The sequence below is a fragment of the Brassica oleracea genome, chromosome C9 (assembly GCF_000695525.1).
Source record: "Brassica oleracea var. oleracea cultivar TO1000 chromosome C9, BOL, whole genome shotgun sequence".
Classification (NCBI taxonomy): domain Eukaryota; kingdom Viridiplantae; phylum Streptophyta; class Magnoliopsida; order Brassicales; family Brassicaceae; genus Brassica; species Brassica oleracea.
This window is the reverse complement of record NC_027756.1, coordinates 16,847,424-16,861,709: the sequence shown is the minus strand read 5'-3', so window position 1 is coordinate 16,861,709 and position 14,286 is coordinate 16,847,424. Positions and strand designations below refer to the sequence as shown.

Sequence of the window (14,286 nt, the reverse complement as noted above, 5' to 3'; positions counted from 1 at the left end):
TTTTTTTTTTTTTTTTTTTGTGCATATTTTTTTTTTTGTGCACAGTCAATGTCAGTGTTTATCTACAAAATAATCGCATCAATTTTGAATAACATGTAGTTCTAATAAGATGCACAGTATTATGTAATCCCGGTCAGAGGATAACCGAAGGATCCAACTGATATACACCATCTGCGAAAAAAGGAAATTAGTTTAGAAGAGAGGTCGAGAATTCAATTTTTAAAATTTGATCGCTAAACGCCTCCAGTAAGATTGTTAAACAGTTCATGCCATAACATCCTAGGTAGCTTCTGACTCGATGTCATGCTCCGTAACCGTAAGCCATAAGGATTCAGGTGATCTGAAAAGCGTAGGTTATTTCCCGACTTCAAACATGAATTTGAAAAATAAGTAGCAAACTGTTGGGGATAATTAATACATGAGCAGATCCTCCTAGAAAAAGTAGGACACCGGCCTCTTGCCTCTGAATTCCGGCTTCCGACTTCTTGGTCGTGAGTTCTTCTTGCCTATGGGCCAAAAAGGAAAAAACTTTAATAATGGAGATTTTTTTCATATCTCAAGATATAACCAAATCTAATATAAATTTCGCTTAAAGCTACATATATATAAGAGACTCTAAAACCCTAGAAGGGGATCCAACATTCAACAGATTAAGAGATAAACAACTAGAACTAAGAGTTATACACCAATATGTTGTATTCCTACTCTTTAAGATTAATAAAACACCGCTCTTGATCTCTTTGATTATCTTACTTCATATTTCTGTAGTGCCACGAAGGACTTTGCATTATTTTTATCCTAACAATTATTAGGTTAATTCTCTCGAATATCCCTTTTTAAGTTTTGTCACAAAAATGACTACTTTTAAGTTTTTGTCACAAAAATAGCTCTCAAAAAAATGATCAAAATAGTTTTTTTTTTTTTTTTAAATTTAAATTTTAATTTTAAAAAATTTGATCTCATTCCCTAAACCAAACCTCTTAACTCTAAACCATAAGTTTTAGATTAATTAATCTTAAGGATATAAATGCTGATTTATCCTTCAATAAAACTTCTTTTGGTCATTTTTTTTTCTTAGGAGTCTATTTTTATGAAAATAAATTAAAAAGGGCTATCTAAAAGAATTTCTCCAATTATTATTTGACACTTCAAACTAGATAAGATACTTCAAAATGACTTTTAATATATTTTATCAAATATAAGAGCAACATAATTTGGTTTATCTATATTATTAAAACTGAAGTACATTTTGGTTCCGTTTGGAAACATGGATAAAAAAAAGATAAATGAGAATTGTTTGGAAACATGGATATCAGATTAATTACTTCCTTTTATTTACACATGTAGCTAGGCATGGGCACTTTACCTGATACCCGAAGCTGCATCCGAACCCGACCCGAAAAATCTGAACCGAAGTAGCAAAATACCCGAACGGGTATTGATTTAGGAGAGATTGGATATCCGAACCCGAACGGGTAATATCCGAACCGAATGGATACCCGAAAATAACCGAACATAAGTATATATAACCTTATATTTTTAATTTAAATCTTTTATTTTATTTAAAATATTTATATTGATGTTACACATACTTTAAAATCATATAATATACATATAAATACATATAAAATGATTTGATACTCACTTAAAATGCATGTCAAGCTTTTTTTTTAATGTAGTAACAAAAGTTACATCTAATTTTTTTTTTTAAATGACCAAATTAATGTTTATTTATTTTTGCAATTTTATCTCCAAATCTATTAATCACTCAATCTATTAAAAATAAAAAAATCAATTAAGCAAAATTTATATTTTTAAATACAAGAAACTTAAAACAATGAAAAAATTATTTTTTTATTTCAAAATCTAAATATCCGAATCCGATCCGAAATAACCGAACCCGAACTAAAAATACCCGAACCCGACCCGACATACAAAAATACCCGAACAGATTCTATATACCTATACCGAAATACCCGAAAATCCGAAATACCCGACCCGAACCCGAACGCCCACCCCTACATGTAGCCATTGCATTTATAATAAATTACCTATTTTCTTTTTGTATTTTTTTATTTACAGATTCTCGCACTACATTTAAAATCAATTTAATTAATTAATTACAATGGTTGTTGTTTCTTTATGGTGAAAATAAAAACACAAACTGAAATATATAGTATATATTATATAAAAGAATATTAAATATAGTATTACTTTATTTAGTTTAGTCAAATATACAAATTTCGAGAGTTCAATTTTCAAGAAAATAAAATCTCATAAAATTAATAATAATTTATAGAAAACTAATGCAAAAATTAAAAATTTAGGTATGTTTTTTTCATTTGAAAATAAATTAACAAAAAAAAACCATAGGTTAATATATGAATAGTACAATTATATCAAATTGTATTAAGTTATAATAAAAATATAATATTATGTACAAATAAAAAAATTTATCATCAAACATCTATATTATAAAATAATATATTCTATTCTATATATGTAAACTAGAAAACATAAGAAATATACATGGATTTTTTTTATAAAATCAACGGTTCATGAGTTTATATTGAACACAAATTAAATCAAACATCCGCGCGCGGACGCGGGTTAAGTTCTAGTAAGAATTAAGTTAATAGACATAATATTCAACCAACAAATTGGTGTATAAATCGTGATCAATCAAGACAACATGGACAAAGTGTGGAATTAGCTTACACCGGAATATGGTCATACGACTCAATCCACTGTTTTGAATTGGAACCCTATAAACTTAAATCAAAAGATACTATTCATGATTAAACTAGTGACTGAGTATTCTGGTAAGCCTTCTTGTAACCCTATAATGCACACTGGTCGAACATTCACGGATATTTTGTGAACCAGTTTGTTGTAATCTGTATCACAAATATAAGCCGTGCAAACTGGATAGAACATAGGAACCAACTTTCCCTATATTTTGATCATTTTCCAGTGACCTCAAACCATTAAATCACAAACTACAACTATTGGTTTTCAGCTTTTTTACTCACTTTTCTTGGTGTCATTATGTACCCTTAAGCCACCAAATTTTTAACCTACTAGTCCATGATCACCTCCAATGTTTTCACTGATGAGTATCGATTTAAATAACGTTTACAGCTGCATAAATTTTGCACCGTACTAGTAACGATCCAGTAAAAAAAAAGGTAAACTAATTTGGTACTGTTACAAATACGAAGTAGACCAAGAGATGAATACTATAGATACTGATGTTAAGATGATCACAAAGAAGTATACAGGACTCTTGTATCACAGCTCTAATGATAACCTCTGATGAAGCTTCTTCCGAGCCTTATGATGTTTCTGTAGTATCGTATCTATGGCACACGTCTTCAATTACACATTACGAGCCAAAACCTGCTGATCAGGTTGTTGGTCTTGTGGTCATAGACGAGCCTCGTCCCACTGGAAGAACTCCTGAGAAAGAATCTTCTGGTTCTTCTTCTTCTGAAAGAGCTGCACAGCAGAGAGATGAGTTTTTCAATCCACAACTGATCGGAAAACTATTTTGCTCAAGAGATTGTCATACTTACCGGTAACGTCTTCGCCAGCTTGAGCCCCAGCAATTCCGATGCAGGAGTACAAAGAGTCCTCGTCCACTTTCAATTGATTATAAGCGACGTATATGTCCTCGACTGAAGCAGCTTCGTATAAGGAAGTAAGTTCTTTAATGCATGACAGTTCCTAATAGTCACAACAACCCCCATCAGAACAAGTCAAGTCAACAACTGACAAATCACAAAAAACTTTTTACTTTTCCGAGCATGCAAAGTCAGTCTCACCTTCCTCGGAACAGAGGAGGCCTGCAAGTGAGCTAATAGGTTAAGCCAATAGGCGTTGGACTTGAGTTCAGCTTCGTGTCTCATAAGAAGAGTTCGCTTTGCCTATTGATTGACAAACAAACGCTACTTTCCATTAAAAAAGAAAACAAACTAACAATAGCTGAGCTGAGAAGGCAAAAGAGACAACTAACCCGATCCAACTCCCTTGGAGCAATTTGATTGCTGTGCAAACCTCTAAGAACGCTCTTGCAGGCATCAACAGCTTTGAACACCTGAAAAGGGCATTGAGAAACTTTGTAAAGGAAAGTGTTGACAAAAGGTGCAGTACATCTATGGTAAGCAAAAGACAAAGACTGCACACACCTTGCCGGGAGTGGAAGTCACAGATATCACATACCACCCAAGATTCAACCTATCAAATAGGTTTAGCTCAAATGATACATCATATGTCAGTCCAAGAGAGTCTCTTACTGTCGTGAATAGCCTGCAATGAATGACGTAAATTTTCTCTTTCAGTAATGGGTTGAAGATAAGATTTATCTAAAGTAATAGGTACCTAGAAGCAGAGCAAGCTTAGGCTAAAGTACAAAAAAACAATCAGATGTATAAACATAAATTCTCTGAACCATCATTTTTGACACTAGATAAAAAAGCATTCATCTCCTAGACACTAATTAATAATGGACATGGCCCAAATCAGGCACTACAATAGCAGCATAGAAACTCAGCTTTCGAATAATAAGAGTTACCTTGAGTTTATAATTTCTGCCAGCAGACCCATTGAAATTCCAAAGAAAAGAGGGTGGGAACGTAGCTTTCTTTGCAACTCCCTGTTGCTTCCATCTAGCAACTGGTCCTCTGATTTCAAAAGTCCATCTGCCATTTCGTTGTGTTTAAATGAAATACTGAAAGCTACTTACCTCAGCGCTAACCGCTAAAATGATAAATTTCTGGGGCATGAGAGACGAGCGGAGAACTAGACCTATACACAAAACTGCTACACTATACGACTCCTAGATTTATGTGTAAGTTACCATGAGCAACAGAATGCTTGCTAACAGACTGAAAAAGGTCATCCCCGTCAACTGTAAAGCCCCAACGATTTGGGGCTGGTCCCGCAATGTAAGCGCATGCTCTCTCATCAGTATCCTTCACGAATACCTGTCCAGGTTTAATATGTGTCAATACATCCTGCTTGGATCCCACGTATCTAAGGATCTGGGAAAACCAAAGAGAAGAACTAGAAAGTGCCTTGCACTACTGCTTTGTTCCTGACCTGTTGAAATTGCAAGCCATCTGTTGGTTGGCGAAACACAATAGGCTCAGACCCTAGTGGTTTTGCAGAATCATGGCTAGCTTTAACTGTACCAAGGTAATCGAGGACACAACGCTCAATTTCCTCCTCTGAGAAGTCCCCCACAATGCTTACCTGAAGTAAACCATATGAAATCAAAATAAACGAATATTACTCAAGCAAATATAAGCGTTCAAATTTGAGATATTACCTCCATATTTTCCCCAACAAAATGACTCATGACCGCGTCTTTCACAGATTCTAGATTCAAGCTCTGTAATGACTTAGGTGTCGGCTCAATAAAGCGCTCATCACCGTTCAGCATTGCAGTCATGAGTTTATGAGCAGTCGCACGCTCCAAGCTTTTAGGAATTGATCTATAATACGAAAGATATAGCTGCCGTGCTCGATCAAATGCATCTTCCAACCAGACACTATGCTGCAATGCCATATAGAATCACCACCCTTTATCAGCAAAGATTAAAAGAAAAAAGAACAAGAACAAGCGGAAAAAAACCCTGGACAGCTTATTAGTTATAACCTAATACCTCAAGCACCATGTGAAGCAGCTGAAAAGCTGCTTGCATTCCATTGTCCCTCAGAGTAAACCGGAACTCCATGGCAATGAATTCCTCAGTTGACTCTAACGAGCAGTTTATCAAATGATTTACACAGAAAAGCTCCACCTAAACGGAAATTAAATGGCTTTCAAATCAAGCCATATCCTTTTTCAGTACTAAGTAAGAAATCACAATGCAATTGTCAACAGCTTAACTTGCCTGCTCCCTTGAAAAGTCTCCAACTCGACCACCCTCGCTCAGTGTACGAACACCAACAACCACAGCTCCTTTGGAATCTGATGTTTCAGCAGCTCGGCCACCACCAACAATAAGCCGCATGACACCGGCCCGAGACTCGGTCTGTGATATCTGTATTGAAGAAGGAAAATTTCAAGGGGATGGTTTATATATCTATTTGCAAATTGTAGTATCAATCAACACCACAGTTTGTAACACCCATAATTACTTACCAAGAAACATGGATTTTCTGCTAAAACTAAACATATTTTTAAAAGAATGTTTAAAACTGCGATTTGTATGCTGAGAGCATAAGACAATACAAAACTGAAGAAAACAGCTTATAATGTGGTAGGAAAACGATGTTACCGAGGAGTTGCTTAGAATAGTATGCGATGGGATAAAAAAAATACAAAATGTACCTTGAAATTTACAGGTATCCCATTGGATAGGCGAAGCTGAGTGATGCCAGTCTCTTTGTCATGCAATTTGGTTACGCCTGACCCAGGAATAGGGACAAAACATGGGTTTCGCTGCAAGGTTAACTCTTGTAATTGTGATTGAGAGATCAATTCTTTTGGCACCTCTAACTGCAAAGATGAAGGGAAAAAAACTGATTCAGAACTAGCCTTTGTTCTAGACTTGAACTATGTGAAGTTAAAATCAAAGAAGTTCCAAACCAAAGATTACCTCAGGCTCAGCTTCAATGGGTGCTAGTAATCCTGATTTGACAGAATCCAATATTTCGCTGGGAGTTATATTGAAATCACTCTCATCAACCCCCTCGCCATGCATCTTTGTGGGAACACAAGCAACTATTGCTGCAGGAAGAGGTGCAGTGGGCCTTCCAAAATCAGAAACAAATTCTAATACCTTGGCGCCAACAGTGTTTACCTGGACAGGAAACGCGTAAAAAAATAAGAGAACTAATTCCAATATTATAAAATAAAATTAATAGGATGATATGGAGGAATAGAAATTCCACAGTTATTGATGAGCATTTTGTTGATAAACACCAGGAATTTCGAAATAAAAATTCACTTTTCGTGTCACATTCTACTTGAAAAGCTAATAAGAATAAATGGAACTGTGAAGCCTACCTCTTCAAGCGTAACAGTCCCAGCGACAGCAACCAAGGTCTCATGTCCTTGCGTCTGATCCATAACCGTGTGACCTAGTGCATCACTTTCCATTATAAAGTCCAGGTTATCAACAGACGACACATTATCAATCATAGCTGCAAGATGTTCGCTGTCTTTTAAAAGAGCATCCATGTAACGTGTAAGTTCACCCTTGGTAACACCAAATTCTTTGAGTCTTCGAACCTAGGGAGTAGAATTACATGTTAAATATAGCCGAACGAGTTCTCATAAGCAAATAAAAACTGACAAATGGCTTCGACCATCTCTTTAGCTTATGAATTCAACCAATATATTTGACACCAAGTCCAAATTATCGGTTCAACCAAACAGAACAACAGTATTCACTATGGCGAAAAGTGAGAGCAAAGAATAAGCAAACCTCTTGGACAGCAACTTTTACAGCATTTTGCCAATTTTTGGGCTCTGCGGTGACAGTAAGAGTCGTAACAGTGCATCCTTCCCTTCCTGAATCACTATGGTCCAGTTCAATTGAGGTAAATGGCGGATTTGAACTCTGAAAGGTACACAAATAACATCACCAAATTTACGGACAGTACTAACTCCCATTAGATTGACCACTTTTACAATACTTGAAGGGCTACCAATTTACTTTACAAAAAGCTAAGTTGCATGCACAGTACAAGAAAATGAGAACATTTTTTTTTCTTCTCGAGAAAAATCTGAGAACAAATGTCTTTAAGCAAGGCAACATCCTAAATCATCATAAGCCATACCTTGTATCTTGTGTTAATTCGAAAATGTAGAGCAGAGAGAAATATTCTTTTCATCAGAACATTTCGCAGGTCACCAAATGTCTGAACCTTGCTTACAGGTATCTGCAGGCAGGCCAAAAAAACTTGTAAAAATTCATAGAACTACCACCCTAACGTGGGCTGTGTCAAAGTCAAAAGATTATAAACAAAACCTTGCAGAACATGTTGATTGCAAAATTTTGAAGAAGCTCATGCTTAAATATCTGCGGAGGCTTAAGATCAACACTGGTTCCAGGAAGCGACCAATTATGCTCCACCGGAGGACGAATTGCATGTCTTTCTCTTTTAATGATCTTGGATTGATCAGCAGTATTTGTTCTCTCTTGGGAAAAGGTTCCGCCAAGACCAGCTGGTAGCTTCGGGACAAGAAAATTAGCCATGGCACCGAAGGCACCAGGCGTAGAAGAAGTGGGTGTTGCCTCATTATCCAAACCAGTTTTTCCAAACACAGCCTGTGCAAGAGCGATGGTCCAGTCAAGATAGGGTAAGATAGACTAGGAAGCATAAATCAATACATATCTACTAAAGAGAAAAAGAACATGCAAAAGAAATGTAAAGACAATATCATTACTTCAATATTGTGGACAATCCGAGGTATGTTGTCAATGTCTCCCACAATATATAACGTGGCATTCGCTGGGAAGTACCATCGCTCGTGGAATTTCCTGATTTTGTCAACATCCCACTTCTTAATCTGCTCTTCCAATCCAATAGGGAACCTTTTACCCAACTTGTTCTCAGAATGTAGATGTTGCAACAACTTGTGTCAGGAAACAAAACACAATGTGTCATTGACAACCCACCAAACACTGAGCACGAAAAAGAAAATTTATGCTGACATATAGATACCTGGCAGTCAACACGATACTCAATGGTATTCATCATCTGAAGTTCTGAAAGTATGGCCCGCCTTTCTTTCTCAACTCGAGAAGAGAGGAATTTTGGGTGAAAAGCTATCTGTAATCATTAGAGAAATCAGATCTTGTCCACCAAATGAATCATATCTATGAAATTTAGACGGATTCCAATTTTCAGTACAGAAGAACTCAGGACATATCCCATGGGAAGACATCATCTAAGAGAGTAAAACCAATGATGTATACCTCATTCAAGGCGTCGAGCACCGATGGAAAGAGGTCGTCCTCAGAGTCCTGAAAAGTTTCAGCACTTCAATTAAAATGAAACTAGTATACTCTCTGTCCAACTATCAGCATCATTAACTATAAAATAAGAACACCCTCTCCAAATTATCACAATAACATCTACAGAGGAAACAAACAAAGAAACTGGCTTCAAGGTCAGTCAACAAATACAGATCAATGACAAAACCGCTACTTCTTATGCCACATTTAGATATACATATACATATATAGTGAAGTCTTCGGAAGTGATAAGGAGAAGAAGAAAAAAAAGAGAGGAAGAATGCAATAATTGGTAAAATCAATGTTATTACTGTAAGCACCATAAATAAGTCATACTGTATACTACTATAAGTAAATACAGAGGAAACAAAAACCTGTAAAACTCAACTAACCAAAAGAAGCTAAGAACCAATAAATATGAACAAGAAAACAAACCTTTGTGTGCGTTGGAGAATGGATATGAAACACTGTATGGTGGAAATCAGTGTAGGCATTAGAGCGGGCACCTGTACCAAGAAGTTTCTCACGTTTCTTGCTCCCAAGAAACGCAACATGTTCTATCATATGAGCAATGCCTTGCTCATCATCTTCCTCATCAACCGATCCTACATGAACTTCCATGTGCGCCTCAAATCTAGCAATTGCACATACAGTAAAATGAGGGTAATCATAACGGGAAGGTAGTACAAATAAACTTCATCTAGCCATTTTATTTATTTTTATTAACAGAAGATAAGTGATATGTGGATATTATGTACGAGGAACCATGTTAATTATATCTTATTCTTATGCCTGAAGTAGCCATTAAGAGTATCATGTGTAGACCAACTTCAAGCAGCCTACTCAATTTACCTGTTTGGAGGAACTTTGTTAGGCAAAATAAGATACCGAAGCCCATTTTTCAACTGACCCCTGTGCAACTTGGGATGAGAAGGAAGTTCACAACCAAGAAACGCTTCTAGCTCTGCCGAATCAATCTCAGGGGGCAATAGCTCCACATCTTGTCTCTCCTCAACAATACCATCTGGCCAGGCTGTACCAGCAGCATGTGGCTCATCTGGTCCAACAGTTGCATTCACAATCTGAGAAGGTTTGCCCTGCAAGTGGTGGAGTCAAGTTAAACACAAGAAGCAAACAATAGAATGCAAATGAAATGTTTATATAGCTTACTAACCAGAGAAGAAGACTTCCTGGACAAAGGAAATGAAGTTGTGTCCACGAAAGCTCCTGGTAAAGATCTTCTTCTGATCCCTGGTTGAGTCTTTCTACAGGTACGACAGAAACTACGTCCCTGAGAAAGCGATGGCTGAGTAACTCTCTCCCCCAGAACAATGTTCCTCTTCCAACGTCCCTTGTTCGTAGTTTGCTTCGCCCTTTTTCACAAACAACACAAAAAAAAATTAACAACCTATTGGGAGTCACACTGCTCCAAATTATCAGGAGAAGAAACTAATCTCAACAAAGCAAAGAAGTTAATTTTTCTAATCAAAATCTTAGCTCAATGAATAGATAGATAGACATAACAAAGAAGTTGGTGATTGATTACCAAAGACCGTTGTAAGGGATTAGAGACTGAGCTTCGACGCGAACACGGTGGTGCGCCGCGGGATTAAACCTAACTTTGTTGCGGCTATCTTTGATAAATCCAGAGCGGCGGCTATCTCGGGAGTTGAGAGGAGCTAGGATCGGGGAGAACTTGACGCCGGTGAAAATGGAGGAGGAAGATGAGGCCATCGCGTGTCGATGGCTAGAGGTGGAGGAAGAGAGGGGAGATGAGGTTTACTACGTTTCTTTCTCTTCTCTTCTCTAATTTCTTTTGGGCCTTTTTTTTTTTTTTTAATTGGTGCCAAAATATTTCTGGCTTCTCCTTTTAGATATTTATTATCGCGCACTATTTTAATTTTTATTTTTGGTAATCAATTTTATTTTTTATTATTAGAAAAATATTCTGATTAAATTCTGAATTATGGTCTAGTCCAGCTAAAACCCTAACCTGTTTAATAGGAAACATGGGCCTGTATGAATATGAATAGATATAGTAATTGGGCTCCTCCGCGTTCAAATGAATCTGTGAGTTATACTGCTGCGGAACGTGGTCCCCCCGGACCCTATGACTAATCTCACCCATTCTATGTTCTTTAACTGCTTTCAGAGTTACAGCTAAACGATCTTGGCATTTTTACCACTGAGTTTCTAAGCTTTGGTTACAAGCAAAAGTGGTTTTATTAGCCACTATCCACGGAAGACATTTTGTATAAGCATAAAGAATCACTTAAGCTCTGTATATCAGAAGTGGTCCAAAGAAAAACCAAGTCGGCTTCGTTCAAGACCGCCTCTTGTGTGAAAATGTATTACTAGCATCAGAATTAGTAAGAGATTTTCACTGTCGAGGGAAGACTACGAGAGGTTGTTTGAAGATTGATATTTCGAAAGCGTATGATAATCTGAATTGGGAATTTTCTTTTGGGAATTTTGAGGACGATAAAGATGTCTGATGAGTTCATTGGATGGATAAAGGAGTGTATCTCTACACCGTCGTATAGTGTTGCAGTCAATGGAGAGTTACATGGCTTTTTTCCTGGTCGTAAGGGCTTGAGGCAAGGAGACCCAATATCTTCTCTACTGTTTGTCATCGCTATGGATGTCCTGTCAAAGATGCTAGATCAAGGAGCCACTAATGGCAGGTTTGGGATACATCCTGAGTGTGAAGCTCCACTGATTACTCACTTGAGTTTCGCGGACGATGTTTTGATTTTCTTCGATGGTTCGTGGGAGTCGTTGAGAGGAATTTTACAAATCTTAGAAGAATTCAGGGAGGTCTCGGGTTTGAGAATAAACCAAAACAAACTGAATTCTAGTCGATGCAGAGAGTTGGCAGCTGAGATGGGTATCGCACAAGGGTCTCTGCCGGTTCGCTATCTTGGAGTACCGCTGTCACCTACGAAGATGACTCGATCAGACTTTCAGCCGTTATTGGATCAAATCTCCACTAGGTTTAATTCATCGACGGTGAAACATTTATCTTTTGCTGGGAGATTCTAGCTGATCTAAGCTGTGATATACTCAACAATATCTTTTTGGGCCTCCATGTTTATCATCCCTAATGAGTGCGTGAGAATTTTGGAAAGAATGTGGGGAGCCTTTCTTTGGAATGGGGCCCCAAACTCAGCTAGGGGAGCAAAGATATCATGGGATTCAGTGTGTACTCCGAAAGAAGCAGGGGGCTGGGTTTAAAGATACTAACAGATTGGAATGTTGTTCTTGGGTTGAAGTTGATTTGGCTTTTATTTGCGGCGGGAGGTTCCTTGTGGGTTTCTTGGGTTAGAAGAAACCTGATAGGAACAGAAAATTTTTGGATGTTGGTTCCGAACAGGAAAAGAAGTTGGATTTGGAGATCGTTATGTAAGATGAGGTCTACAGCTCGGCGTTTATTCAGTGTCAGGTTGGCTCAGGGATCACAGCGAGTCTGGATGGATAACTGGACTTCTCTTGGTCCTCTTATAGAGCTGGTAGGCAAGAGAGGACCAGTTGTTACTGGACTAAGTATTAACACAATGGTGGCAGATGCGTTAACAAGTGAAGGGTGGTGCTTTGAGAGGAGTAGAAGTAGGAATCCGATCATCACCTTCCTCAGAGATAGCATGTCTGATGCACAACCAGTTTTGAGCTCAGAAGTTGATGATACATATATTTGGGTTACTAATGGTCAGAATGGTTCAGAGACATTATCCACTTGTGAGACTTGGAAAACCTTATTTCCTTGTACGTTGGAAGTATTTTGGCACAAAATGATCTGGTTCTCAGGGCGTATTCCGAAGCATGCTTTCATATCTTGGGTGGCAGCAAGAGATAGACTCATTCGTCGGGGCTTACTAGTGCCTTCAACTTGTGTGATGTGTGCTGGTCATAATGAAGATAGACAACATCTGTGTTTTGATTGCGCCTTCAGCAGTCAGGTGTGATCTTTCTTTACTTCTAGATTGCAGCTGATACCTCCGCTCTTTTACAAAGATGGGTTGAGATGGTTGGGCAATCCATCAAGAGATAAAAATGTGAAGTTGCTTGTAAGGTTGTTTCATCAGGCTTGTCTATGTCTCATTTGGAAGGAGAGAAACTCAAGAATCCATACAGATGTAACTCGACCACCTGAAGCCATTATTGCAGAGATAAAGCAAATCATTCGGCTATGGTTGGATCCTCTAGCTCGGGTTCAAACGTTAGGTCATGGAGAGATTATGGTTCTGCCCACTTGGCTGTCTTTATTTTAGGTTTTTTAAAGCCTTATGCCTTGGTCTGGTTGATCAGTTTTGGTAGCATAGCATGTTCTGTAAATAGGGCTTTTGGTTTCCGTCCTTTGTAACCCATTAATTTTTTTTGAATAAAATTGGGACTTGCAAAAAGAAAAAAGAAAAAAATCATGTTTTTGGCTCATTAATCAATAGTGTCGTCCCTGTGCGCAGAAGATTGAAGTTAAAGCGATAAATCTCATTAATGTCATTTGTGTGCGTAAGAAGATTGATCCTTAACAATCTCTAAACAAATGTCATTTGTGTGCGTAAGAAGATTGATTTGTTTGGATTTGGTTTTGGTTGTTAACACTATTTGCAGTCTTATTTTGTTGTTGGACTTTTTAAAGTTACAAATTGATCCTTAAAATTTGATATAGTTTTGTTTATACCTAAACTATTAGATATATGTGTTTTATACTTTGCAAATCACTAATACTTTCATCAATAAAATTATAAGTTGATACAAATTATTGTATATTCTATTAAAAGCTAAACTTATGTATGATATATAGATTTAGTTAAAGTAAAATAATTGTTGGGTAAATTTGTAAGTTTTAAAAATAAAAAAATAATATTATAAATTAATAATAAATATCAATAAAAAGAACATTTTTAGAATATTTTTTGATGGAAAAAAATAAGGAGAATCATTAGAGAAAATTTAAAATTCATTTTTAAGTTTACATCATGTTAAAGGAAAGATGAGGATAATCATTGGAAATTTTCTTAGTTGGCCATTCATACTCTATGCAACCTTGCAACCTTCAAAATATTAAAATACTAGTTACCTCCCGTGTCAAGCACGGATCAATTAATTTCACTCTCATCCTATTTTTAACTAAAATTATATTTTGTTTGCAGAAATCATAAAATTGTAAAGCTTATCAATATATCAGAATAAATTATTTATTTTTTCACATATTTTCTAAACCTAAATAACACATCGGAACATAAAATTCATTGTATAAAAGTATAAATTTCATAGAACATGTTTAATCTATAAATGTATGTAAATCTATTAAATG

General features: G+C 36.7%; 2 protein-coding genes across 2 annotated transcripts; one reads left to right on the top strand and one right to left on the bottom strand.

The window, feature by feature from the left end:
* Positions 1-3,088: 3,088 nt before the first annotated feature.
* LOC106318031 lies at positions 3,089-10,810 on the bottom strand. The gene is made up of 24 exons (XM_013755867.1): positions 10,519-10,810; positions 10,147-10,345; positions 9,825-10,069; positions 9,408-9,606; positions 8,934-8,981; positions 8,680-8,787; positions 8,402-8,590; positions 7,983-8,282; positions 7,792-7,893; positions 7,437-7,571; positions 7,016-7,240; positions 6,606-6,809; positions 6,338-6,505; positions 5,898-6,047; positions 5,667-5,804; positions 5,330-5,557; positions 5,101-5,253; positions 4,859-4,985; positions 4,574-4,700; positions 4,188-4,308; positions 4,016-4,096; positions 3,825-3,926; positions 3,576-3,726; positions 3,089-3,498 (listed from the first exon to the last, which is right to left on the bottom strand). Exons 1-24 carry the CDS (start codon positions 10,704-10,706, stop codon positions 3,407-3,409), a joined length of 3,780 nt encoding a protein of 1,259 aa, XP_013611321.1. The 5' UTR covers positions 10,707-10,810; the 3' UTR covers positions 3,089-3,406.
* A 1,569-nt stretch (positions 10,811-12,379) lies between these two features.
* Positions 12,380-12,934, top strand: LOC106314454. The gene has a single exon (XM_013752322.1). The coding sequence runs from the start codon at positions 12,380-12,382 to the stop codon at positions 12,932-12,934; it is 555 nt and encodes a 184-aa protein (XP_013607776.1).
* The last annotated feature ends 1,352 nt before the right edge of the window (positions 12,935-14,286 follow it).